The sequence below is a fragment of the Spermophilus citellus genome (genome assembly GCF_964194105.1).
Source record: "Spermophilus citellus genome assembly, chromosome: 8".
NCBI classification, from domain to species: domain Eukaryota; kingdom Metazoa; phylum Chordata; class Mammalia; order Rodentia; family Sciuridae; genus Spermophilus; species Spermophilus citellus.
Window position 1 is genome coordinate 35,349,805 of NC_138189.1, and position 25,095 is coordinate 35,374,899.

A 25,095-nucleotide genomic window follows, 5' to 3' on the forward strand; every position below is an offset into this window, starting at 1 on the left:
TCATGTGTACAATTACATTGCTTCTTTGCCAACACTTTCTTTTTAATTGGGCATATGAAAGGTACCCATGGGAAATTAAATATATGGTAAGCTAGGGTAATTTCCCCTTTTTCTTTTGCTTTGCAAGTGACTGTGACTCCTTAGGGGCTATAGTTCTTACTAGACTGCTTGTCCCTCTGTATTCTAAATTCCCCATTGGAAGATGCTAGTTCCTGGATTCTGTAAAACCACTAGCTCCCGGTTTCTTCCCAGATCCATGAAGGGTAGTTATGCTCTATTTCAATTACATCATTTAAATCTTCTTTATGATGTTATTATTCCTTTATTATTCCCTTATCACAAAAATCACATAGAGAATTAGTGATAGACATGGGATTTGAAATTTGGCTCTATCTACTAACCTGTGTTGTAGCTGTATCAAACCATGCTGGGCCTCATAACCTCCCCAGATCACATGAACTTGAGTGTGTATTTTTTAAAGCCTGATAGATAATTCACAATAAATCTCTTAGTTTTCTTCAATAGCCCATTGTAGGTGATATTATATAATGGCACTATGAGACATCTCAGATACAACCAAAAATGAATGCAGATATTTTTAAAACTTTGAGTTGATAATGCTTATCTCATTCTATCATGCTAAAAGTAATGATACCACATGTATTGCTCAAATTTTCATTTTAGCTAACCACAGAAGAGATTGAGTTCTATAATTCTTGAAAGTATTCTTACCTCTCTCAACTTATTCTTTAGCAAAATTTCATGATATTATACATTTCAAGACACAGTGAGGCAAAGTTGTGTGGCTTATGATAAGAAAGCTTGTATCAATGAGGAAGAAATCACTTTTCATAAAAGGCTGACATTTTACTATACTATTGACATTTTGTCTTCTGATTTGTAGGAGGTAACATCCCAATTTTTTTGGAGAGTTTTCCAATCTGGTTGTCAGCTACAATAAAATTTTAGTGTATTCTCAGATGAGGTCTTTTTCTGTCATGGCTAAGGATTTATTAATCAATACCAAACCTATCTGAATCTAAACTCTAGCTTCATTTTGAATTATGTTTACAATTGTCAACATTAAGTCTGAGCAGACCATTCAACATGGGGTTTTAAAGAAAAGTTGAAGACAATAAAACAATTGAATATTTTTAAAAGAAGAGACAATAGAAATCAAGGAATTCTGATACATTTTCCTTTTTTTAATAAATACATAAAGCTCTTTACCATTTCCCTCAATTATTTTGAATAACATGATAATAGGATCTTTCAGACCATCATTATACCGATTTTTACAGCCTGATGTAAAATACTCGTTTCACAGAAATCATCATGACTAGCATTAATAGATGAATGTCAATGTAGTAACACAATAGTATAAGGCATATTTACACCATCTTAACATACAGAAATACCATACACATACACATTAAAAAACAAAAACAAAAACAAAAACACATATCCAGAACAAAGAAAACTCAATCTCCTAGACAGCTTACATTTATAGGCTTTGCCTGAAACTTGTTTTTTTTTTTGCTTATTTTTTTATATATTTTTTTCTTTCCAAGCAACAAACAGATCTTCCCTATTTCTTGTAATGTATTTGTAACATTGTGCTCATGCAAAAAAATAATACTTGTTTTATTGCACTGACATTTAAACAGTTTTAGATTTGGATATTAAAACCATCCTCTGAAATTTTAATTGATGTTGCTTCATCCATATTGTCATTTCAGTTGGTGTGATATGATGATTTGTTTTTGGTAAGTTACAAAATGACAAGCATGTCCAGTTGACCACAGTTCAAAAATCAAGATTCTAAGCTTCTTGATCATGCACATTTTACTTTCATTATTGCAACACGATTTGAATCTGATAGATACACCATTTTGACTCAACTTTTATTGGATTCATTTTTTGAATGGTTTCTAAAAATAACCACCACCAAAAAAAGAAAAAAAGGAAAAAAAATACTGTCCCACATCCACTGTTCACAATAAGGAAGAGCAGCAAGAATCACACTGACCATCAGTCAGGTGGCGACACTAGTAAACATCAAATGTCATCGAAATACCCAAGGGATGTGATCATCACTATAACCCATACTTCTGCAAGAGTTCAGATTGCCATTGGCGTTTGCGCTCTGGGAAATACTCTGGAATGTGGATTTTTTTAAAATCTTGAATACACTTTTTCATTTCTTCTTCCACACTTAGCTTCTCACAGACTTTCTTTTTGGAAAGATTTGTTTCCCGGGACTTGCTGATGAGTGTCTGAAAGAGTTCACTGTTTCTGCGTTTATCTGGTGGGGGCATCCATTGCACAGGGGTTTTTTTGGAGGGACGATCCAATGTTAAGGTGTTAGGTTGGTGAGCTGTAGCCTGCTGGGCATTGGGCGGGTTGTCCTGGGGAGTGCTGGCCTCTGAGTGGCTGTCACAGCTGGAAGTAGAGAGCTCATTACAGGAAGTCCCACTTTCACTTCCTTTATCTGTCACTCTGTCGTGTTTTCTGTCTTCGTGTTCTTGTTTAGGTGACACTATTTTCTGAGGTGGTCCTAAAGAGGAAAAAAAAAATGGATCAGAACAACTGAATAAATTGGAAGGTCAAATTAAATAAGCACTGTATTTTCTATTTTCAATGAAGAACACTGATCATATAAAGAATGCTATTTGTTGTAGTAGCCAGCCTTTGAGATATTATACCCCAAACCTTGCAGCTTTAAGTATACATTGAAACATGCATCATGTTTGTTAATATTTCATAATAATAAAATTTGTGAGGTTTGCTTAATAAGCCTTTGTGCCATGATGGATCATCAGTAGCTTTACGTTGTAAAAAAAGACTTTTGTTATTTTAGTTAGAAGATCCTGAGATCTGAAAAACAAATATCATATGTAAGTATCATGCTAGTTTTATATTTGTTTCATTAGACACTTGGTTCATTTCTGATCAGGACACTGTACAAGGTGGTGTCCTTGGTGCATACAGTTTGCCATTATAAAACAGAAAAGTACCATTGCTCTACTTTACAAAGTAGAGGTATTCTCTCAGCTCAGAGGTGTAATAGCATCATTTATACTTCAGGTGGTAGGCTGATTTAAATCTTACCCTCAGTCTCTTAATCTTTTTTCCTGTCTATTTTCTCAGAGAGAATTATGAAAGTGCTATAATATATATATGGGCCTAATATTATGGTGAAAGTATATAGTTGAAATATAGTATTTTCCCCAAATATGAGACTTAGCATTTGAAATAAATTACCTAGAGGACAGTTTTCAGAAAGTGTTAGCTTGCCAAAATAATTATTTCAAATATGCCAAGAGTTTATTTCCAAGAGGGAGCATATTTTATTTACCTTGACTCCACTGTGGAATTAGGACATCCATTCTAGCATTCATTGAGCACTATCACATACCCCAAACAATAATAAAACCTTGATTAAATGGAGCCCAACCATTCAGAGATCTTAGGGGTCCAGATTATCCTTTCTCTAAGTCAACTTTTATGAACATGCTATGTAAGTCGGCCTGGGGGAAGACATCAATGTTCTTTAAACATTATTCAGGGGATTTTACTTTGCATCCAGAATTGAGAAAATTTCTTCTAATTCATGGGGTCTCAACCTTGACTGAAAAGTAAAATAATTTAGAAAGCCTTAGCTTATCATTCTCTGGAATCAATCCAGAATGCCTGATGTCATGAGGAGCCACCTGGACATTGGGTCATTTGGTGGCTACAGGTGATTTCAGTGTGCAGCTAGTTATGGACCATTGTTCAATCAAATACATATCACATGAGTTAACAAGCAACATTGGTAGTTTACTCATAAGAGCGATGAGACAAATGAACAGATATATTTCATGAAAACCTGTAGTATGTACATCATGCGGCTGGTTGCCATCACAAATTTTCTTATTCAAAACAGAAGAAACAAAGCCAGTTGCAGCAGCATATGCCTGCAGTCCCAACTCCTGGGGAGGGTGAGGCAGAAGGATTGCTTGAACTCAGATGTTCAAAATCAACCTGGGAAATGTAGTCAGACCCACATTTAAAGATAAATAAATACATAAATAAATAAGAGTAAAAGGAGAACCAACAAGAGTTAAGTGGGACTAAAGTTTTCAAAAAAGCTTGAGAACTTCTTGCAGTGAGATTCCATATCTTGATTGTGGAGCTGGTTAGAAGATTATATTTGCTTGTCAACAATGATGGAATTCCATATTTTTAAAAAATGGGAGTTTTCTATGTGTAAGCTGTATCTCAATTAACTGGACACCCTACCAAAAGACTTTCTGAAACCACCTCAAAGCAAATGTACGTACATGAAGAAAGGTCTTAACCAATATTTCAAACTTACTTCATCTGTCGTCCAGTAAAACTAGAATAAATGCTAATTTTTAAGACTTCTTAGGAAGAAAGTACACTAAGACATTTTTTGTAGATTTGGAGCTATGGATTTTTTAAATTTATTGTTGGATTTTTGTTGTTTCTTGAATCTCGCCAATTTTTATTTCATTTCTTCTGTCAGGGAGAATGGGACATTGAAGCTGAGGAAAGGAGTAGAAAGGTACATTGTTAACAATTCCGGACTGACCAAGGTCCCTGTCCACCCTCCTGTGTCCTGAGGGGCTGATGGACATGGTATTTGTTAGGCTCCTGGCCTTCTGGTTTCTAGATGGATTTGGCCAATGGCAAGATTAGCCAGATGCCCTCACCCCACCCAACTCCTGGGATTGCTGTATTATAGTTGTGTTGCTAGTACAAGAAGCCCAGATCTATCAAGTAGCTCTCAATTATCCTCTGCTTTCTCTTCCTCCCCTTTCCTCCTCTTCATCCTTCTTCTCAAATTCCATTAAGGCTCACACTTCAGGCCTGTAGGTCATTATTAAGACCAGGGTATTGTTCACACTCTGGTAAACCACTGCTATTAAGTTCTCTTAAATCATTACCCTGTTAGGTATTTCCTTTTTTCTTCCTGGGTCCCTGACTGATAAAGCCACACCGGCCATCAGCCATCATCTCCATTGATTAGAAGGGTGTTACTGTAAGGCTCTGATTTTTAGTGATACTGTATTTTGATGACAGTTGTACTGGGGGAAAAAAATGAGTTTGAAATCCCACTGAGCTGGATTCAATTTCTGGTTGTTTCACAAATACTAGCCTTGTGACCTCGATTAAAATACTTTTCTCTCCTCTGCACGTTAGTACTATTTTCCTCAAGACAATTTTGAGACTATATAATATTCCATAAAAACAGAATCTTGTACAATTATTCTCAACAGAGAGAGTACAAATAGGTATAGCAACAGAACCTACTCAATGTTCATGCCCATGCCTGGAGACTTTATTTCAGTGTGCTGAAGGGGTTCTAGATAGTGTTTATGGAGATTGAGATGGTAGGGAAGACACAATATTTGCTTAATTATCTTTATGATTCATGCAAGCACAAAACTCATCACCCTAAACAACACCGAATATAAAGTACTTTTTTAGTCTTTCTGTCAATCTTTTGCATTTCCTTAACCAAAAATCTATATTAGAGGAATATAAGATTTTCATTCCTTATAAAGACTAAAGGATTAAACTGCAAATACCTGTGCAAGCCAATTTACATTTAAGGATCAATTAATGAGGAGAAAAATAATTTCCTCTTAATAAGCAGGGGGATAGAGCATTAGATAGAGACACTCAGGCAGAAAAGTAATAACATGGAAATGGAAGACACTACAGAGAGAGGATGTCAGATACTGCCAAAGTGAATGCTTCATTCTGTTTCTGTTCAATGGGAGAAATAATTGTTAACAACTTATGCCAGTGAGGATACAGAGTTACATAAAGTCTCTGTGCTAGTTAAATGTGTTACTATTATGCCTGATGGTATTATAATTTATTAATGAAAATAACCACCCCTAAACACATACAAATATAGATACTTGCTCTTGTACTGCAAGATGGAAGACCAAAGAAGACTTCCTTGAAGAAGACATCACAAGACCAGCCAACAGTTTGAGGCTGAGTACCCAGTATGTGCCAGGCATTGTGCTAAGATCAAAGGACACAAAGATAGATAAGATGAGCTCTCTGTTTTGATGAAGCTCACAGGCTTATTCTAACTCTATGTAGGTGAGGACAATTCGATACAGAGAAAAAGACTGGATACATGTGGCCAAGGATCCCTGGAATTTTCAGTAAAGATGAGCTAAGATGCATTTCCCATCAAATGAGTCCTAACTGAATTTCTCACATAAAGCTTTTTATTTATTTATTCCAATTCTTTCTGTTTTCTTTACCCCTCTTCATCACCTTTGTCTCCTTATTCCTTCCACAAATAAGATGGATCAGAGCATGCTCAAACATAGAGTCGACTTCATAATATTTTATGATAACAACTTAACTGTATAGGATATTTTAGAATATCACACTTCTCTCTGGAGACTTTAAAATCTATAAGGAAAAGATGGTGGGAACCTAAAATTATCATAAATTTGTAAGCAAGCTTTAGGCAAGAAGGATTACCAATTATACCAAATAGATAAAGAAGTTTGTATTATATGATCTAAGGGAAAATGTCACTTTGATTTTGTCCACATTTTCATTATATAGAATAATATGGGCAATTCTCTATAAAAATCATTAAGGATGACCAACAGCCTTCTTTTGATTTATGCCAGCACTTTTAAAAAATTCAAGTTGGTTAAGCATGTTCTAAATCATCATTGATAAGATGGTAGATACAAATTGGGACTAAGGTATTTAACTTATTTATGTGCTTTTATGGCATGAAATTAAGAAAAGTAAATTTATTCATGGAAAATAATGATTTACTCTTGTTGCCTAGTTTTCTTGTGGATGCCTGCTAATTGTAGGCTTCTAGGGGTAATTTCAAACTTTAATTTTATATCATTCCATTCAGTAGTCCAAAACCAATTGAAATGCCTTAAGCAGCACACAAACGATAATTTAAATATCACTATGTGGGAACAGCATGACTATTATAAATCCTGCATCTCTTAAACTAATACGAGAATTGAGTATATATTTGAATGATCTTCCCCCAAAGCATTTAGTCCAGTGAGATAGAGCATTAATCAGACCTGGCATAAAAGGGAAAAGGTAAATGTGCTCTGGAGGTCTTGTCAGCTGGGCTTTCTTCCATCACATAACAACTCGTTACTAAGTATTAATGCAACAAGAAGTCAGCAAATAAGCAAATCTGTACCTGAGATTTGTTTGAAAAAGAGTGAATTTTTAAAAGCATTCAATTCCATACATAGTTACACTTTAGACACTTTCAAACATTGGGGCCATTACTCAACTTTTCATTTTTTCATTTACTGTGAAAGCATATTGGACAGCTCTACTGCAAAACCACAGATCATTTTCCATTGGGAAGCACAGGCTTACTGACCCAACAGACCAGCAGGCCACCAACCTAGGTTCTGCTGCTCCTTGATTAATTGTTAAAAAAAAAACTTATTAAAGAATTATGTACGTGCACACCCGACATACCTAATACTAATTTTATGGTATTTTTAACGGTGTGGGAATACCTTGGAAGATATTTATGTTGAATAATAAAATTAACATTTCTGACTATTTACACATGCCAGCCTGAATCAAAATACTTTATGTGTATTAACTCATTTAATCCTTGCCATGATTCTTTGAAGCTTAAACATAAGGAAACTGAGTCTGAAGGAATACAAGTCACTTGCTACAGAAAACTAATCTAGTAAATTGTTGAATTGGGGTGTGAATCAGACAGAATGCACTATGTATCTTTAGGCTTCATTCTGGCTGTTGATGATTTAAACACTAAGAATAGATGCATTAAACAGATGTAAGTTGATAGTATCTCCTAGAACTACATCTTGATGAACTTACAGAAAGTTGTCTTTGAACCCTAAAACTCTGTGGAACACTTTTGTGGAAATAAAATTTATTTCCCTGTTCTAATATCTAATTTCTATCCATGGCAAGTTTTAAAATCTTTGATGTTTAATATTTAATTAAAATTTCATAGTTTGAAAAATCCCTTCCTATTCATTTTAACATTTAGAATTGTAGAAATTTATAACAGATGAGAACTTGGGGCTAATATCAAAATATTAAACAAGGACCAAGTGCTATGAATGTTAAATGACCAGTTAACATTAGTTGGATTGCCTGAGCCAGAATCAAACTCAGTTATACTGAAACAAAAAGGAAGAAAGACGTAGTTTTGCCCACTCATTCAGGTAGATAATTTGGTATAGAAATTGAATGTCTATATTTTTGTCTTTAAATCGCCACATGATTCCTGGGTAGTTCTGGATGTGGGCATGTGCAATAAGAGTAGCTCTATATTTTTCCTTAGAATACAGAAGCATTTCCAAATGAAGTTTGTGTACAACTGCACACTTGAAAAAACCCTTTATTTTAATCTCTTTACCTGCCTAGTGATGATAGAAAAGACTCGGTATGTAAAATTTGTCTGCAATGGGCATAATTCCCAGAAGGGAAATTGCCCTTTAATAGTACTAAACTCAATGGTGTGTGAATGGTTATGTGGTACTTGAATAGAATGAACCAATCCATCTTAAATATTAGCACCACATGCTTCTAAGTATTAAGCAGTTGAATCAAAAAGAAAAAAAACTCCATTTTTTCACAAACATTTATTGAGCACCTGTGATATACAAAATTTCATGTTAGTTACAAGAAGGGGGACACACGTGTGCATACCCACACCACAATCACAGTCCTTGATATCCAGTGGTTAAGGCTGGTCTGCTGCAGAAGTGCAGATGAAACAAAAACATAAATCAATAGACAGGCAGGAGGTAGAAAGGTGTAGAATGTGACTGGCATGAGCTAAGGAATGGAGTCATTCTTAATTCATCAGTAGAATTTCTACAGAAAATTGAAACTTAGAGGCCATACAGGAGGTGTGTTCATCTTGGGAAAAAAGCTATTCAAATGAATAAAAATTAATTTCTATGAGAAAAAAATGAATTCATATATTTATGAATTCTATTATCTTCACTAGCATTACTTAGCCACTTTTAGGAGTTGAGGGTAATAAAAAAAGTGAAATTAAAAGGAAAACATGTTATGGTACTCCTCTTTTTATCAGAATGTGACCCTTATCAGCCTGTTCTTCTAATTATTCCTATACTTGTTAATTTTTCTGGGAATTTATTTATTTATAGTATGTTTCCTAATCCTAAATTATAAACTCCCCAAAGAAGGCTGAAACTGCCTTTTTATCGTATTGTCTTTTCTTTCTTTTTAATTTTTTTTTTTAATTTTGGTACTGGGGATTGAACCCAGGGGTGCTTAACCATTGACCCACATCCCCAGCCCTTTAAAATATATATATTTGTAGGCAGACAAAGTACCTTTATTTTTATTTTTATGTGGTGTCAAGGATCCAACCCAGTGCCTCACCCACACTAGGCAAGCACTCTACTACTGAGCCACAACCCAGCCCCATCAGCCCTTTTGATTTTTTATTTTGAGACAGAGTCTTGCTAAGTTGCTGAAGCTGGCTTTTGTCTCAGCTTCTTGAGCCACTGGGATCACAGGTGTGTGCTTCCATACCCAGCTTACTGTGGTAATTAAATTACTTACTGTGGTAATTAAATTAATTAAATATTCATATTTTTATTAAATTAATATTATTAAAAAATTACTCCTGAATTTCTATAGTAATGGATTTAACTATATTATCCATTTGGTATTTTGTATTCACCATGTTTTGTGTTACTTAATATTCTTGAAACTGACCATAGAGTAGTGTTTTAGGTGGGTTTTTTATTGCTCTGACAAAATACCTGAAATGAACACTATAAGAAGAAAAAATTTGTTTGCCTCATGGATCCAGAGGTTAGTTTCCCCCACTGCTTTTGGGCTTTTGTTGAGGTAGAACATCATGGTGGGGAGAGTATGGTGAAGCAAAGCTGCTCACCTCAAGGCAGCCATAAAGCAAAAGAGAAAGACAAGAAGAGACTGGGACCCCAATATCTCCTTAAGAACATGCCCCCTAAAGATCTAACTTCCTCCGAAAGACCTCGATTCTTACAAGCTCCACCACCTTCTAGTAGTGCCACAGGCTGAAAGCAGATCTTTAGTACCGAAACCTTTGGAAACATTCAAGAACTCAACAATAACAAATAGTAAGAATGCGCCCACTTCCCCACACAAAAATGGGTTCCAAGGTCACATTTCTGTTGTACTATTTCCCTCCAAATGTTATAATTTCCGTGAGAGCAGAGACTGTATTTCCTGTTTGTTTCACCAAGGGCGTTCAGAAGGCTGGTGTGTTTTATCACTGAATAAATAATACTAACAACGGGAGTACGCAAATGTAGCATAGCATTAGGGAAAAAATGTGAGAGTAAATACATTTGCTTATTGGAACATATATTGCAGGAAATTCCAAAAGTAATCTTGTTGTCTTTCTCCCAAAGATTCAAAGCCTGTTCTAAATGTTGCTTTCAGCATAAAACCTTCCATTCTCCCATATGGATGTGATTTCTTGTGATTTTTTTTTATTCCCTTAACAATCCATAGTAGTTTGTTTGAATCTATTTCCAAGTACTGCACAAATTTCATCTTAAATAATAGCTATTTCTGTACATTTTAAGTGCCATCCTTGTTTTGCCTCACAAAATAACACACACACACACACACACACACACACACACACATACTACAGTACCTCATGAGGCAGAGATTCTTTCTCTTTTATTTTTGTATTTCCTGAAGTATCTACCACCCATGACCCATGAAAATTCAGTGACCATCAAACTGAATTAAATAAAATTAGTAATATTTATAAAACCATATCTAATCACATAGGAAATTGTTGTATTCTAAATAAACTCAAGTATAACTAAGCTTAAGTGGTATAACAAAAACAAACAGAAAGCCAGGAAGTAGAACAAGACAAACCTTCAGCAGTGAACCACAAGACAGACTTCATAGGCTCTTTAGTTATTAAAAATGCCAATCCCTTGGGAAGGTCCCTGCATTATCCCTTCTACTTATTAAGGAGAAACACACAGTACTCCAGAACCATCTATAATGGAGAAAAATGATTTCCTTTGCTCTGCAAGTGGATTCTACATTATTTACATGATTTTACCTGATACTCGCACCTAAACATGACCAGTACAAAAGATATCAGGGGTCCTCTTGGAAGACTGTTATAGCCATCGTGCAAGAGTTCTTCATTTAAAATTTATCTCCATGTTGCATAGAGCTAGGAGTCTATGCTATAGTCACCCTTCTTATGCTTCAAACAAACACATAAATGAAGGCCCTTTTGAGATCCTGCAATTAAGAAACAACCCCCCTGCTTGTTCTAGGTTCCCAAGTCTGAATCCACCAGTCCTTATTACCGATGTCACAGCTTTCTTCTCATGCCCAGGAGGCCACCTTCTCATGACCTCCTTTTCACAGGCACAGAGTATATAAGAGAATGATTTATCTGTTTTCCAAATTTGTGAATAGAAACCTGTGTATGCCTCTTGTTCCACATCTATAAAACTTGGATCATAACATCTACAAGGTGCTTGGTAAGGATTAATGAGATGTTGTTTTTATACCACATCTGATGGCACTGGGAGGGGGAAAAGGCGCTCTATAAATATAGGCTGGGGGTGCACTTATGATGTGCTGTGCGTAACAAATTTATATGAACATAAAACATATGCTGGTCGTAAATCATGGTTGTTTGTTATACAGTACTAAACAGCTGCCTGAAGCTCCAGACAAAACTTTGTTGGTTTTAACAGTGGAAGCAGAGTTTGTGAGGAGACAAGGATAAAAATAAAACAACAACAACAAAACAAGCTAAAGCTTGTGTACCGAGAGCAGAAGCAATCACCGAGAGAAAGCCATAGTTCCCAGGAATTTTTTTCAGATCTTTTCAACTCTGGAGTGTCTGCCTGCCAATAAACATTTTCAAGTATTTCCCATAATGTTCTGTGAGATGTGACTTTTTGTGAGCTGCCATACTATTTAATGTGAGTACCGCCTCTTTTCACTTTGAGATGTATGAAGTGCCCGTTACAGAGGAGGCAGGGTGCAGAATCACTACAATGAATGGAAAATGGAAGCATATATGTGCATAGCAGAGCTTAATTTCACTTTGTGGTATACAAAAAAAAAAAAAAAAAAAAGAAAAAAAATGTTGCCCTATCTTTGAAAATAGTAAACCTGAACTAGAGGTGAGGTTCTAACATGTAATGCCAAAAGTCAAAATAATTGTTTAAAACTTATTTTCTTATTTTGCTTAAGAATGAATAAAAATATGGGCATCTTCCTCCTAGAGTGGGGTTTCATGTCAGGATATGTGAAGAACTTTCTAGTAAGGTTATAAGAGGCCCTAGAAAAGACTATAGGTCCTAATACCCATAAATGTCACTTTACATGGCAAACATCTTTGCAGGTATAAGTAAGGATTTTAAGATTGTAAATGTATTATTGTGGATTATCTGGTTGGGTCTTTAAATTTAATTGCAGGTACCATTATAAGATAAAAATAGAGGGGAACCTGAGAGACACAGAAAAGGTGGAGAAAAAGAAAAGTGATGTGACCACAAAGGCAGAGGTTGGAGGAATGTGGCTACAAAGTAAGATCAAGGCAGACACCAGAACTTGGAACAAGTAAACACTATATGAAATGTTGCCCAGGAACAACTCGAGGTAGCACAACCTTGCTGAATTCTTGATTTCAGCCTAGTGAAACTGATTTCAGGCTTCAAGTCTCTAATGCTATGAGAGAATAAATTTCTGCTTTCTCTCTCTCTCTCTCTCTCTCTCTCTCTCTTTTTCCTTTTGGTACTAGGGATTGAAACTAGGGTACTTGACCACTGAGATAATTCCCCAGGCCTTTTTTATGTTAATTTTTTTTTATTTTGAGACAGGGTCTTGCTAAGTTGCTTTGGGCCTTGTTAAGTTGCAAAAGCTGGCTTTAAAATTGTGATCCTCCTGCCTTGGCCTCCCGAGTTACTAGAACTATAGACATGTGCCACCATACCCAGCAATTTCTGTTTTTCTTAAGCCACTAAGTTTTTGTTAGTTATAGAAGCCACTAAAAAGTAATATAAGTCCATTTAGTCTAACATCTGGCTCTTTTAGATGCTAAGTTCTCTTATGTAAGTGAAGATGATATAATCCTTAATGACAGGATTATACTGAATCTGAATACAGGATTTTAATTTCTTTATTAAAATAAAATGTCTTGCAGATTCTGTCAGGCTGTCATCCTGTTTCTGTGAAAGCTCCTTAGTAATGATAAGCTCAGAATAGTGTATTGCAAATCACTTTTCTTTGGGAGTATCCCTAATTTAAGAACATTTCTCTAGTTATAATTTTTCTCCTCAAATAATGCCATCCATGGGTCCTGTTTCTATCTTTTGGATAGAAAATCTTAAAATCTTACTTATACCTGCAAAGATGTTTGCCAGTTACACAGATGAGCCATATTTGAATGAGGTTCACAGTCTCCTTACACCATCTCTGTTCCCACAATACATTATTTTCTTCCTCTTTCTGAAAATACAAACATTACCACCTACTTCCTCATTCTTACACACACACACACACACACACACACACAATCATTAAACATGAGGCCCTTGTCTTTAGCTGATTCACACACACATCACTAGCACCTGATCACTCCTTGAGGTTCCAGCCCCCTGACTTCATTGCCTTCTAACCTTCAAAAACTATATGTCAAAACATAATCTCATTATTTCTTTTCCCTCTAAACTTATTATCCTTCCTGTGATTTCTGTTTTTCTTTTCTTTCTTTTTAAATAAAGGCATCCAATTCTTCTTAATCACCCAGATTTACAATTTGTGACTCATCTTCACTCTTCCAACTCCTGCCCCTGGACTGTTTCCCTTCCTAGGTGATCAGCCACCTGATCCTACTGAGTAAACTTTGATGTGCCCCTATCACTTCATCCTCATGCTTATGAGCCTTTATTAACTGAATCTATGGCAAGAATTCCAAGAAATGCTTTCTTCTCTAGACTCGATGTCTTATTATCAATGCTCAGATCAAGATCCCAGCTCCACACCAATGAAATATAGCTCTTAATATAATACCTGTTCTAAGATGTTGACACCTTTCACAAGCATCCAAATCTCTTAGCTCCACAGACAACACTTCCCATGGCCTAGTCTCAGCTTTAACTCCAAAACTCATTTTGTATTGCTTCCATCCTCTGTCCAAACCTAACTGGAGGAATTAATATTATCCTAAATACCACAAGTATTTGTATTCACTATGTGAATGATAGTTTGGTTTCAGTTTTTAACTATACTTGCATACATGGAGCAAACTGTTATTGGTTCTGTGTGTATGTGTGTCTAAGGACTTACTCAATGCCACTATGTACTTAATGTATTCAGCAGACTCCAGATTTATAACCTAGACTGGCTATTATAATATCTTACCAAGCCAGCCCCATAATCTAAGAACAGGGCTTGGCAGGCAAACAATCTGGATGGTGCACTAATAGCAAATATCTGGGATACACTGAATTCTCTTTGAGGGGGGAAGAAAGAGAAGGTTGTTTCATCCCTTTCCAAAAAAGATATGCCTGCATGTGACTGAGTCCCCCAGTCTCAAAGACAGGAGAGGAGAAAGAGAGGACACCCTAGCAGTGAATGGGTGTCTAGATCACTAATTCCTCTGTGCTGGTTTGACAAGTAGTGTTAGACCAAAAATATATATAAATCTTATGAGGAAAATTTCTTTAAAAAACTTAACTAAGTATTGCATTAGATGCAATTAACTTTGAAACACAGCTGAAACTTCTCTTCCTAAAGCAGGTTGATGGAAGTATTGGCTGTATGTGTTATTGGAAAACTTGTAACACTTCTAATGTGTAAACTTAACTTTTTATGCACATTTTAAGATATATCTCAGAAAATTGGGGGAAATTTGGAGTAAGGCAGAGAAAAATAATAAATCAATGTGTATTTCTGAGAAAGTTATTATGAGAGTCAACCTACAATTCAAAGAATCCAAACTGTTGTACTACTATTGAAGTCACATACCTCATCTATTGTGGCCAAGATGGGTATTATTGGCTCTATCATTATTATTACTATTATTACAATTATTGTCCTCAACTGAGCTCCTAATCCATTCTGTGTCCTGGGAAAAAGATCTATTTCAATCAAGTTAAACACAAACACACACATATGCACACACACACACACACACACACACACACACATACACACACACACACTATCTATCTATCTATGTATCTATCTATCTACATTTTACTTCAATATGAAAAGTGGGGTTAAATATAGAAATCAATATTCTTTGTAGTGAAATAAGTGTCTCACACAATTCCATAGCAACATCTATTGTCACCTTTTTCTGAATAGCCACTTTATGTAGAACAAAATGAGCTGAGAGATAGAAACTTACTGATGGAGTCAGGAGACAGCATGTGTACACATACATTCTCTGAGACTGGGGACTGTAGCAGGGCCTTGCATCTTCTAGACCACTCACTATCAACCAGGCACCTGCCTCATGCACTACATGAGGCATCTCATTTACACCTCACAATCACCTAATAAAGTAGGTGCTTATTATGCCTATTATCCACATAAGGGAATTAAGACTTAGGTTATGAAACTTGACAGGTCATATTTGGAAGTGGAAGAGGCAATATCTAGCCATAAATCTGTTTGACTCCAGAGCTTATACTGAATAAGTTTTGGAGATAAACTGTCTCAAAACTCCTGAAATTGGTGTTGAAACCAGTTTCCTTGAAATCTTAAATTAGAGCTATTGTTTCTTATAAATTTCATGCTCTGAGAAGATGAAATCAAGATGCAGATCTGTAAAAATTTTGAAATAAAAGTGTGGAACTATACCTGAGTGTTAGTATTTATTTAGGTCATTTTTGACATAATACTATTTGATATCTTGATTAGCCATTGTGACAGAAAATAAATTTAAAACATACATATGAAGATGTAGACTACAGTTTCTCTGTTTGTTGTGAACCTTACTAACTGGGACCGTGCTATTTAACCAAGCAATTTCTATTTATCAAATTTAAGGTTTTCCCATTTCAAAATAATTGCTTAAGTTGGATATCCATTGATATACACATTTTTGTAAATTCAGACCACTAATAAAAGACTATTTGATATTAATTAAATGGACTCAACATAAGTGAAAACTATGGTTCAAAGGAATAGTGTATATTTGTAAAGTGTATCCTACTGTGATTTTATAGAGTGAAATTAATACAATAGATAAGATGTTGAAGGGACATCATAGAGCAGAGAAGGAACAGCAAGGAGAAAGGAAGTATCTTAGGATTTGGGGCATGTCAGACACTATATTTTAAAAATTATCAAAGTTATATTTGTACAGTAAAACACCTGTAAGACAACCTTTCCATGATGTGCTCCTCTTGATTAGAAAAGGTTCTGACATAGGCCACAAGTTTCTGCCAAGGGTTTTCAGGGCTTAATTAAATAATGAGTAGATCCTGCCACTGCAGAGCTACCCTGAACTTTCCATGTCACCTCAGAGCATGCTTTAGTCTAAACCCAGAATTTCAACAGCAGATAGAATATCATTTTTATTTTTTTATATTAAAGCCTTATAAATTAAAAGTAGAAGATTCTGAAATGCTGCCTATGAAACTATTACAAGCTAAAAACATGTATTGGTACAACCTCTTAGTGGATCAACCAAAATATTATGTCAGGGAAGAATTTGCATGGATGATACTTTTGGAAAAATGTATTTAATTAATAGTTGTGTGAGTAATTATTCATTAAAAGCTTGGAGATAGATTTCTTTAAAAATACACGAAGCATTAGTAACAGAGTATGTTCTTGACATGACATGTATTGAATAACTTTCCATGAATTGCTGACAGCACAAAAACCACAGAAATGCATAGTTTACTTTGACTTCATATAGTTCAGTGAAAGTGATCAGAGATGTCCACTTACAATTAACTTTCCAAAAACTACTTAACAAAATTATGAGCTATTTGAAGGAAAAAATTCAAGTATATTCATTTCTTTTAGAAGAAAATTCTCATAATAATAAACAAGAATTGTATAATTATTCAATTACAAAAACTAAATATAGAGATTATTAACTAATTGGGAATTGTGATTTACAATATAATTGATTTAAATGTAATTATATTCGTATATTGGCATTACAGAGGAATCAAAAATATCTGTCAAATTAATGATTAAGGGGCTCACACTCCTTTATTTATATGGTCAGCAACAGTGTCTGCCTTTAAAATGCTATGAACTCTTCCCCAACAAAACTTCAAGGTCAAGACTAATGGTCAAAGGAAAGACAGAAAAGATTCTGATTTTATAGATCAAAGAGCACATGAAAATAGTTCATGTTTGTTTTTAATTTGTTTTCTGTCAGTTGGTCCTTTCTGATTACAAAAGATGCAACTAAAAATTTATAATTAAAATCTTTAATACTATGTGTCCAATTGCTCTACTCTTTATCTTATTAATTATAAAAAGATTATTTTATAATCCAATTTGTGGTAATACAAGTTTCATTAAAAATATTACCTGTTGGCACACAGTGCTTTCTATAGATAACTCAAAGTAATTAAGGAAAAATTAATTAAATCCATTCCACTTTTATTGGTAGCACATATTTATAGAATATCACCAGGGAATATGGTTTCAAGCTTTCAACTTTATAGAAACTGCAAAATATGCATTCCTTTGGCATGATATGGTATGGAAGGCATAGGAAAAAAAGGAGATTGAAACAAGATGGTAGGCAATTTCTTTTGTATTTTTAAGTCTGTTGCAAAACCTTTTATAAATGTTATCAGAGCCCAGTGACTCAGGAGGCTGAGGCAGGAGGATCTCAAGTTCAAAGCCAGCCTCAGCAACTTGGTGAGCCCCTAAGCAACTTAGTGAGACCCTGTCTTGAAATGAAAAATAAAAAAGGCTGGAGATGTAGCTGAGTGGTAAGTGTCTTGGGTTCAGTTCCCAGTTCCCCTTCTTAACAAAAAGAAAAAAAAAATGGGACAGGGAGGAGATAAATAGCAAAGGGAGAAGAAGAAAGCAAAGGGAGAAAACATCCAATTTAAGCAGGAAGGAGTAGGAAATTGGATTAGATTTGCATTCTCTAGTGATCATCCGATTTGGGTAGGAAAGGAACAGCTGCCTCATTGCTTTCTAGGTGCCAGATGATGCCACCTTAAAGTAAATGTAGGTGTCACTGTGGTGTTAATGTAGCAGAGTAAAAAATTTGAGAGAACTTTAGTGTAAAAGCCAACAGGATTTAGTGATGTCTCATTGTGAGGACAGAGGAGGAACCTGCAGGGAGAGGGAGAAATCAGTGATAATGCTCATCTCTGGCCTTCATAGTAAACTGGGAGACAATGATATATTGAAATTGTAGATATTGGAAGAAAACTAGATTAATGAGAAAGAAAGAAAGAAAGGGGACAAAAAGGATGAGTTCATCTGCTGTAAACCTATTGTATTTGGAGAGTTCAGTACATCAAGTGCAGATTCAGGTACATAAACTTGTCCAAATCTCAGACATACATTTGGACATACAATTGTCAGAATCTCAGAAAATAAATTGATCCTTAAATTTAAGAAAGAAGACAGAGAACATAAGGGGAAAACTGGAAAAAAAAAAGAAATCATGAAGTCATGATATTAAAAGATTACTAGCAATCTGGAACCTAGAACCCAGATGGTTACAATATAGCAAGTGAGAGAGAGGGCTAAGAGAAAGAAATAGCATACTAAAGATGCTTTCTTGTTCAGAAAGAGAATACAGATCCTGGTTAGAACCAAGGGGGAAAATAGAACAAAGCAAGTGAACAGTAAAACACACACTCAGAACTTGGATAAAGTAAGCAGGTTACATTAACACCAAATAAGCAGAAAGGGAGGTTGGGGCACTGACAGCCCCAGAGGCTACATTGTCTCTTCTAACAGGAACTGACTTAGATGAAGAAAGAGAGCAGCAAAATACTAAGAACACAAATGACCAAAGAATATTGCCATATACCTTTTTATTCAACACTATGCTGAAAATGATGATATAGAAAGAAAAAGAGAAACACATAGTACTTTTTCTTTCAGTCTTTCTGTACTCGTCAGTAAATCTAAGGCAGACAGTAGAATGCACACATATTAATAAGTGGAATAAACATATTGCTTGTTTTGTGTAGTGTTTCACTCTTCTGGCAAGAAATATGCAATGGAATAGTGATTATGTAAATTTGGGGATTCTATATATGAGTTTAATGCTCTTATATTTGCATTCAAAATTGACATCACAAAATATAAAGATAAACATTAAAACTCATACTAACCATTTAAAATTATTATTTTTTATTTAGAGCAATAATAAACGGACAAATAAGAAAATACTTTTTAACACAATCACACATACATGCATACACAGAAACAGAAAACCACTTGGACAAGTGGAGATAGACCACAGAAGAAAGGGAAAAGCTTTATTTTTTTAATACTATCAGCAGCTCTTTTTTCCTGCCTTTTGATCAAGGGATCCTGTGTTTTCATTTGGCACTGGGCCATGCAAATTGTGTCAACCAAAGAATCCAACCAATTCATTAAAAATAATGGAGATAAATGAGGCCACTGCATTCCAAACTCTTAGTACATACACGAAGTGAAAGAAATTATAGTCTTAAAGAAAGAAAATTTGTAGTCTTAAATATATTTAATCAAAAGTGAAAAGGAATAAAATAAATGAACCAAGTCTTCAACTCAATGAACTGGATTAGAGCAAAATAATATAAAATAGGAGCTTAATATAGAAAAAAAGCAGAGAATAACAGAGATGGAAAAGTTATAGAGAAAATAAATGAAACGAAAAATTGACTATTGAAAACAATAGACAATTTGGCAATATATCTGATAAAAAGAGAGAAAAGATCATTGAGACTGAGAAAAGTGAATAAATAAGATACACAAAGTCTTTAAAATGTTAGTAATTTAACACCAATAAACTTCAAATTAGTAACTTTCTAGATTGTACAAATTATCAAATTTGGCTCACTAAAAATATGAAACATGAAGAAATTATTATAGCTACAAGAAATAAGAAATAATTCTGAGATCTAATCCTAAAAAGGAAATATATGTAAACAGCTTTATAGAAACAAATTTAGAAAGAAAATATAAAATCTGTTACACAAGCATCTCCAAAAATGTAGAAAATAAAGGAAACTGTCCTAAATAGTTCTTTAAGTGTGAAAAACCCTAACTCTGATATTACAAAGCCAAAATACACATACAAATATAATTCTGTGGGTCCATCTACTTTCTGAGCCTAGGTGTAAAAATCTTATATAAAAATACACAAATTGAATTCAACAATGTGTCAAAAGAATAATGTATCATATATGAGTCAATGATATTTATCTTCTAAAATGAAAGATGTTTCACCACCATTAAATATATGATATTTGGGTTGGAGGTATGGCTCATTGTTGAGCACAAAGACAGCTTAGTTTTTTCTACCATGAACAGTGCTGCTATGAACATTCTAGCTGAAGTTCCTGTACGCACATGTGAGAATTTTGTGGCATACATCAAGAGTAAAAAAAAAAAAAAAATTAATTTTGTAAGAAAATATCATGTCATTTTCCTAGTTTTCTACTATTTTTCTAATTTTCTACTATTTTTTTCCTATTTGATTTGTGCATAATTAAAGGAGGAAATAAAAATACTCCATCATGTTATTAATCTTTAAAGTTCCCCACGTGCATTTTTATATTTTGTGCTATTTGTTATAGTTATTTTATTTTAAAAGCTTTATTGTATTTTATTATTATATTTGTAATTTGTAAGAAAATTCTGTAGACTTCAATTCTCATACTTGTTTTAAATCTAAAAAACAGCAAACTAATATTAAGAGCAAGAAAAACATTTTTAATTTGATTGTAAAGTATCAAAAGTATTTTAATTGAAGTTAGAAACAAACCCAAAACAACAGCTATTTTTTTTCATTCTTCAATGTTGTATAGAACGATATAATCAATAAAATAACAAAATGTAAAGAAAAATAAGCAAGAATATTGGTTAAAAACAAAGAAAACCATCACAATTTTCAAGTAATATGATGATCTCCATAGAAAAACTAAAAATCCATAGAGTTTTCTAAGAAGACTGCACACATGATTAATATTATAAATCAACATATTTCCTATACTTTAACAAAACTGAGTTTTTTAAAGCATAGCAAATTCATCATACACAGAGAAACAAAACAAATTTCAAAATAACTTTGTATAAACTTAACAAGAGGTAGACAAAAAAAATTTGAAATTTGGGGACTGCTGGACTTTATTGACACCCCTGGAGGTTCTAAATAAATAGTGAGACCTAGTATGTTACCTTCTAGAATAACATTGTAAGGAAGTGGTTATATCCCAGATAAATGTATGAACACAATGCAAGACTAATACAAATCTCAACAAACTGATTCTATCCACTAACCTAACAAACTGATCTTGACAGACTTGTCCTAAATAAATTGGGAAAGGAAACATATTAAAATTGAGCTACAATATTTTGAAACAGTAAATAATTATGTGAGATTTGCCTTCTTAGCTACAAAATCATATGTTAAAACTTTAATATGATTGCAGCAATGTGAAAAATTATGGTGGAATGGAGTGAAGAGTGCAAAGACCAAACCATGTACCTACAGAGGTTTCAGTTTGATAGGAAAACACACTATTCATTGAGCTGCGTTAAGCAACTGGCTATGCATTTGGGAAATTTATACGTTCACTTTCACTTCATCCCACATATAAAAATATATAAAATATATTGTAGGTCAATTAGAGAGTCAAATATAAACATAAACAAAAGAAAAGATAGTTATTTGAAAATAATTTTATGTAATTTAGTTGGAGTCAAAAATATAGCAGTTATAGAGATGAATCATTTCTATTTATAAAAGTAGAAAATTTCTATTGGAAAAGATATCATTGCGACGGAAGATGGCCGCTGCGTAAGGGGGTGGCTGAAGTGCTGAGCCTGGTGCTCAGAACAGTGGCTTTAATAGCGACTTCGCCCAGCTTGTTAGAGCTCCTTTCACCATTAATCTGTAGTGGACCACCCGGCCAAGCAGCAGAAAAAACAAAGAGATTGAAAAAGAGACGCTTGGCTCCCGGGCGCTTTCCTGCTCAAAACCGCGGGCGCTTTGCGCCCATCTGCTTCCTCTTTCACTTCGCTCCCGGCAGAGAAGCTGAATGGGTAATCAGCAGTGGATTGTAAGTACCTAAGGCAAAGAAAGCTCAGTACACCCCGCCCTTTTTTTTTTTTTTTTTTTTGAATATTGTCTATACAGGGAGAGTTAGTGGATTGGAATTGTTGGCGGGGCTGTAGTTTCGGGGCCGAAAATCCACTCCGCGGGAGCCGCCATTTGCTTTCTGCATGCTGTCTTGATGGCCCTGTCTACACGGTCCAGCTGCCGCATCTAGAGACTCGAACTGGGTTGCGTGCCGAGCCCTGTCCTCCGAAGGCTGGACCACGGCCTCAAGTGCCTCGGTCGCCTGTTCCCTGCTGCACCTTGGGGCATAGCCTGCTCTGGGGTCATTCGGCATCCCTCTGCGAGGGGACAGGCGCGGCGCCAGCCGCTTGGGCCCCCCGCGGCGGCAGCTGCTTGGGCCCTCCGCGGCGGCACTGCTAAGGTCGCAGACAAGCGCGGAGCCCAAGAGCGCAGACCAGAGGTGGAGGCGACGGCACCAGGGTTTCAGTTCTAGAAAACTGGACTGGAAACAGAAGCAGCAGTTTGCATAACCCCAAGATCTTGCTTATGCCAGGAAACTGTAAGGGTAACATGAATATCATTGAGGAGGTCTAACATGATGGCAGGCGCGGAGAAATCAAGTCTCTGACCTCTTCAACTGCGCGGGCATAGGGAGCTGTAAATTATCTAAAGCCTATTTGCTCAGGATTACTAGGCAATGCTGAGCTGACGTGGAGCTGGGGCGTACACTTTGGGCCCCCCAGAAAACACACACTGAGCACGAATTTGTTGCATTTAAGCCCCGGATCGACTGCTTCTCGTGACTCAGCACTAACGATCCTGCTGAAATAACTAGTCGGCCCACCTAATCTCACAGAGGTAAAAGCCAACTGAGCACCTTAGCCAGACCCAGGGAATCAGGAGTGACGTGGGACTTGCGGCGCAGAACCCCCGGCTATCGCTCCCACCAGGGCTGACAACAGAGGTCCCTTGCACCAGCTACCAGGGGAGTTGCTACCTAAGGGCAAACAAATTCGCTGGGGGTCCTCAGCCCCAAGCCCTACAAACTTAGAGTCCGAGGGAGGCAAACAGAAAGGGTGTGCCCAGGCATCCGTGAAAAAAGGGCTCCCAGGAACAGCAGACCCGGCGTGTAGCCAGTAATGTAGTAAGCGTCACAAGTGAGTGGGGCCTGGATTGAGGAACCACAAGAGAAGGACCTAGGCACTCAGGACTGGAGACTCGCACAGTCTGGGAAGAAGAGCTGAGGCACAGTGATTGGTTCCCACCTATCACGAGGAGAAGCCTGGCCCAGTGGGCATAGCTCCACCTACTGGAAGAGAAGTTAATCGAGCTCTATGACTGCATTTATTATTATTACTATTTTTTTAATGATTATTATAAGTATTTTTTTTCTTTCTTTTTTTTTTATTCTCACTTTTTGTAGTTGATGTTGTTGTTGTTCTTTAACTTTCTTATTAATGGTTTCAATTTTTTTAATACTTTTTATTCTATTATTATTATTATTTTTTAAACTTCAATTTCCATTTTTCTATTATCATTATAATTTTTTTTGTTTGTTTTAAAATTTTTATTTTTTTGTTTTTTCTTTCTTTCTTTTCACTTTCTTTTCTTTTGCCTTTTCATTTATTTCCAATTTTCTTATTCCCCCCCTCTTGAATTCCACCTGCCTACACTCACTCTATTTAGTCACTTCTTCCCTTCCCTTCTAATACCTCTCCTCCCAAGCATCAAATAAATTTATAAGAGTAAACAGTAACTCAGCAGTCAAACAGAACAAGAAGTATCATGAGCATAAAAAATCAAGGAAGAAAAGGAATACAAACAATGAAAGAAAGCCTAAATATTCAGGAGGACCTGGAGTCATCAGAAAAATGGCCATATAAAGAACTCAAGGAACACCTTAGACAGATGGAAAGGAACCTTAAAGAGCACATTGAAAATGAATTACATAAACAGATAAAAGAAGAAGTTAAGCATCTTTATCAGGAGATAGAGATTATAAAAAAAATCAAACAATAATTCTAGAAATGAAGGAAATGATAAACCAAATTAAAAACTCAATCGAGAGTATCACTTGCAGAGTGGAGCAAGTAGAAGCCAGAACGTCAGATAATGAAGACAAAATATATCATCTTGAAAAGAGTCTAGCCAACTCAGATAGACTGGTAAAAAAATCACGAGAAAAACATCCAAGAGATTTGGGATAATTTAAAAAAATCAAACTTACGAGTCATCGGGATAGAGGAAGGCACAGAGACTCATGCCAAGGGAATGAGTAACTTGCTGAAGGAAATAATTACAGAAAACTTCCCAGAAATAAAAAAGGAAACAGGTATACAAATTGTAGATGCATACAGGACACCGAGCACACAAAATCACAGTAGACCAACGCCAAGACACATTGTTATGAAGCTATCCAATATACAGAACAAAGAGAAAATATTAAAAGCTACAAGAGAAAAGAGGCAGATTACATTTAGGGGTAAACCAATAAGGTTGACAATGGATTTTTCATCACAGACGCTGAAAGCGAGAAGATCCTGGAACAATGTATTTCAAACACTGAAAGACAATGGAAGCCAACCAAGAATTCTGTATCCAGCAAAATTAAGCTTCAGATACGACAATGAAATAAAAATCTTTCATGACAAACAAAAGCTAAAAAAATTTGTAGCCAGAAAACCAGCATTGCAAAGCATCTTGAGCAAAATTCTACACGAGGAAGAAATGGAAAACGATAACCAAAACCATCAGCGGGAAGTGCCTTGGTAAAGACAGAG

At 35.4% G+C, this 25,095-nt stretch overlaps 1 protein-coding gene across 1 annotated transcript in view; it reads right to left on the reverse strand.

Annotated features, from left to right (window-relative positions):
- Positions 1-1,735: 1,735 nt before the first annotated feature.
- KCTD8 (potassium channel tetramerization domain containing 8) overlaps positions 1,736-25,095 on the reverse strand; it is a 248,454-nt gene continuing 225,094 nt past the window's right edge. Inside the window, exon 2 of the mRNA XM_081304320.1 lies at positions 1,736-2,557. Coding sequence (XP_081160446.1) covers positions 2,097-2,557 — 461 coding nt within the window. The 3' untranslated portion in view covers positions 1,736-2,096. The remainder of the gene's footprint in view (positions 2,558-25,095) is intronic.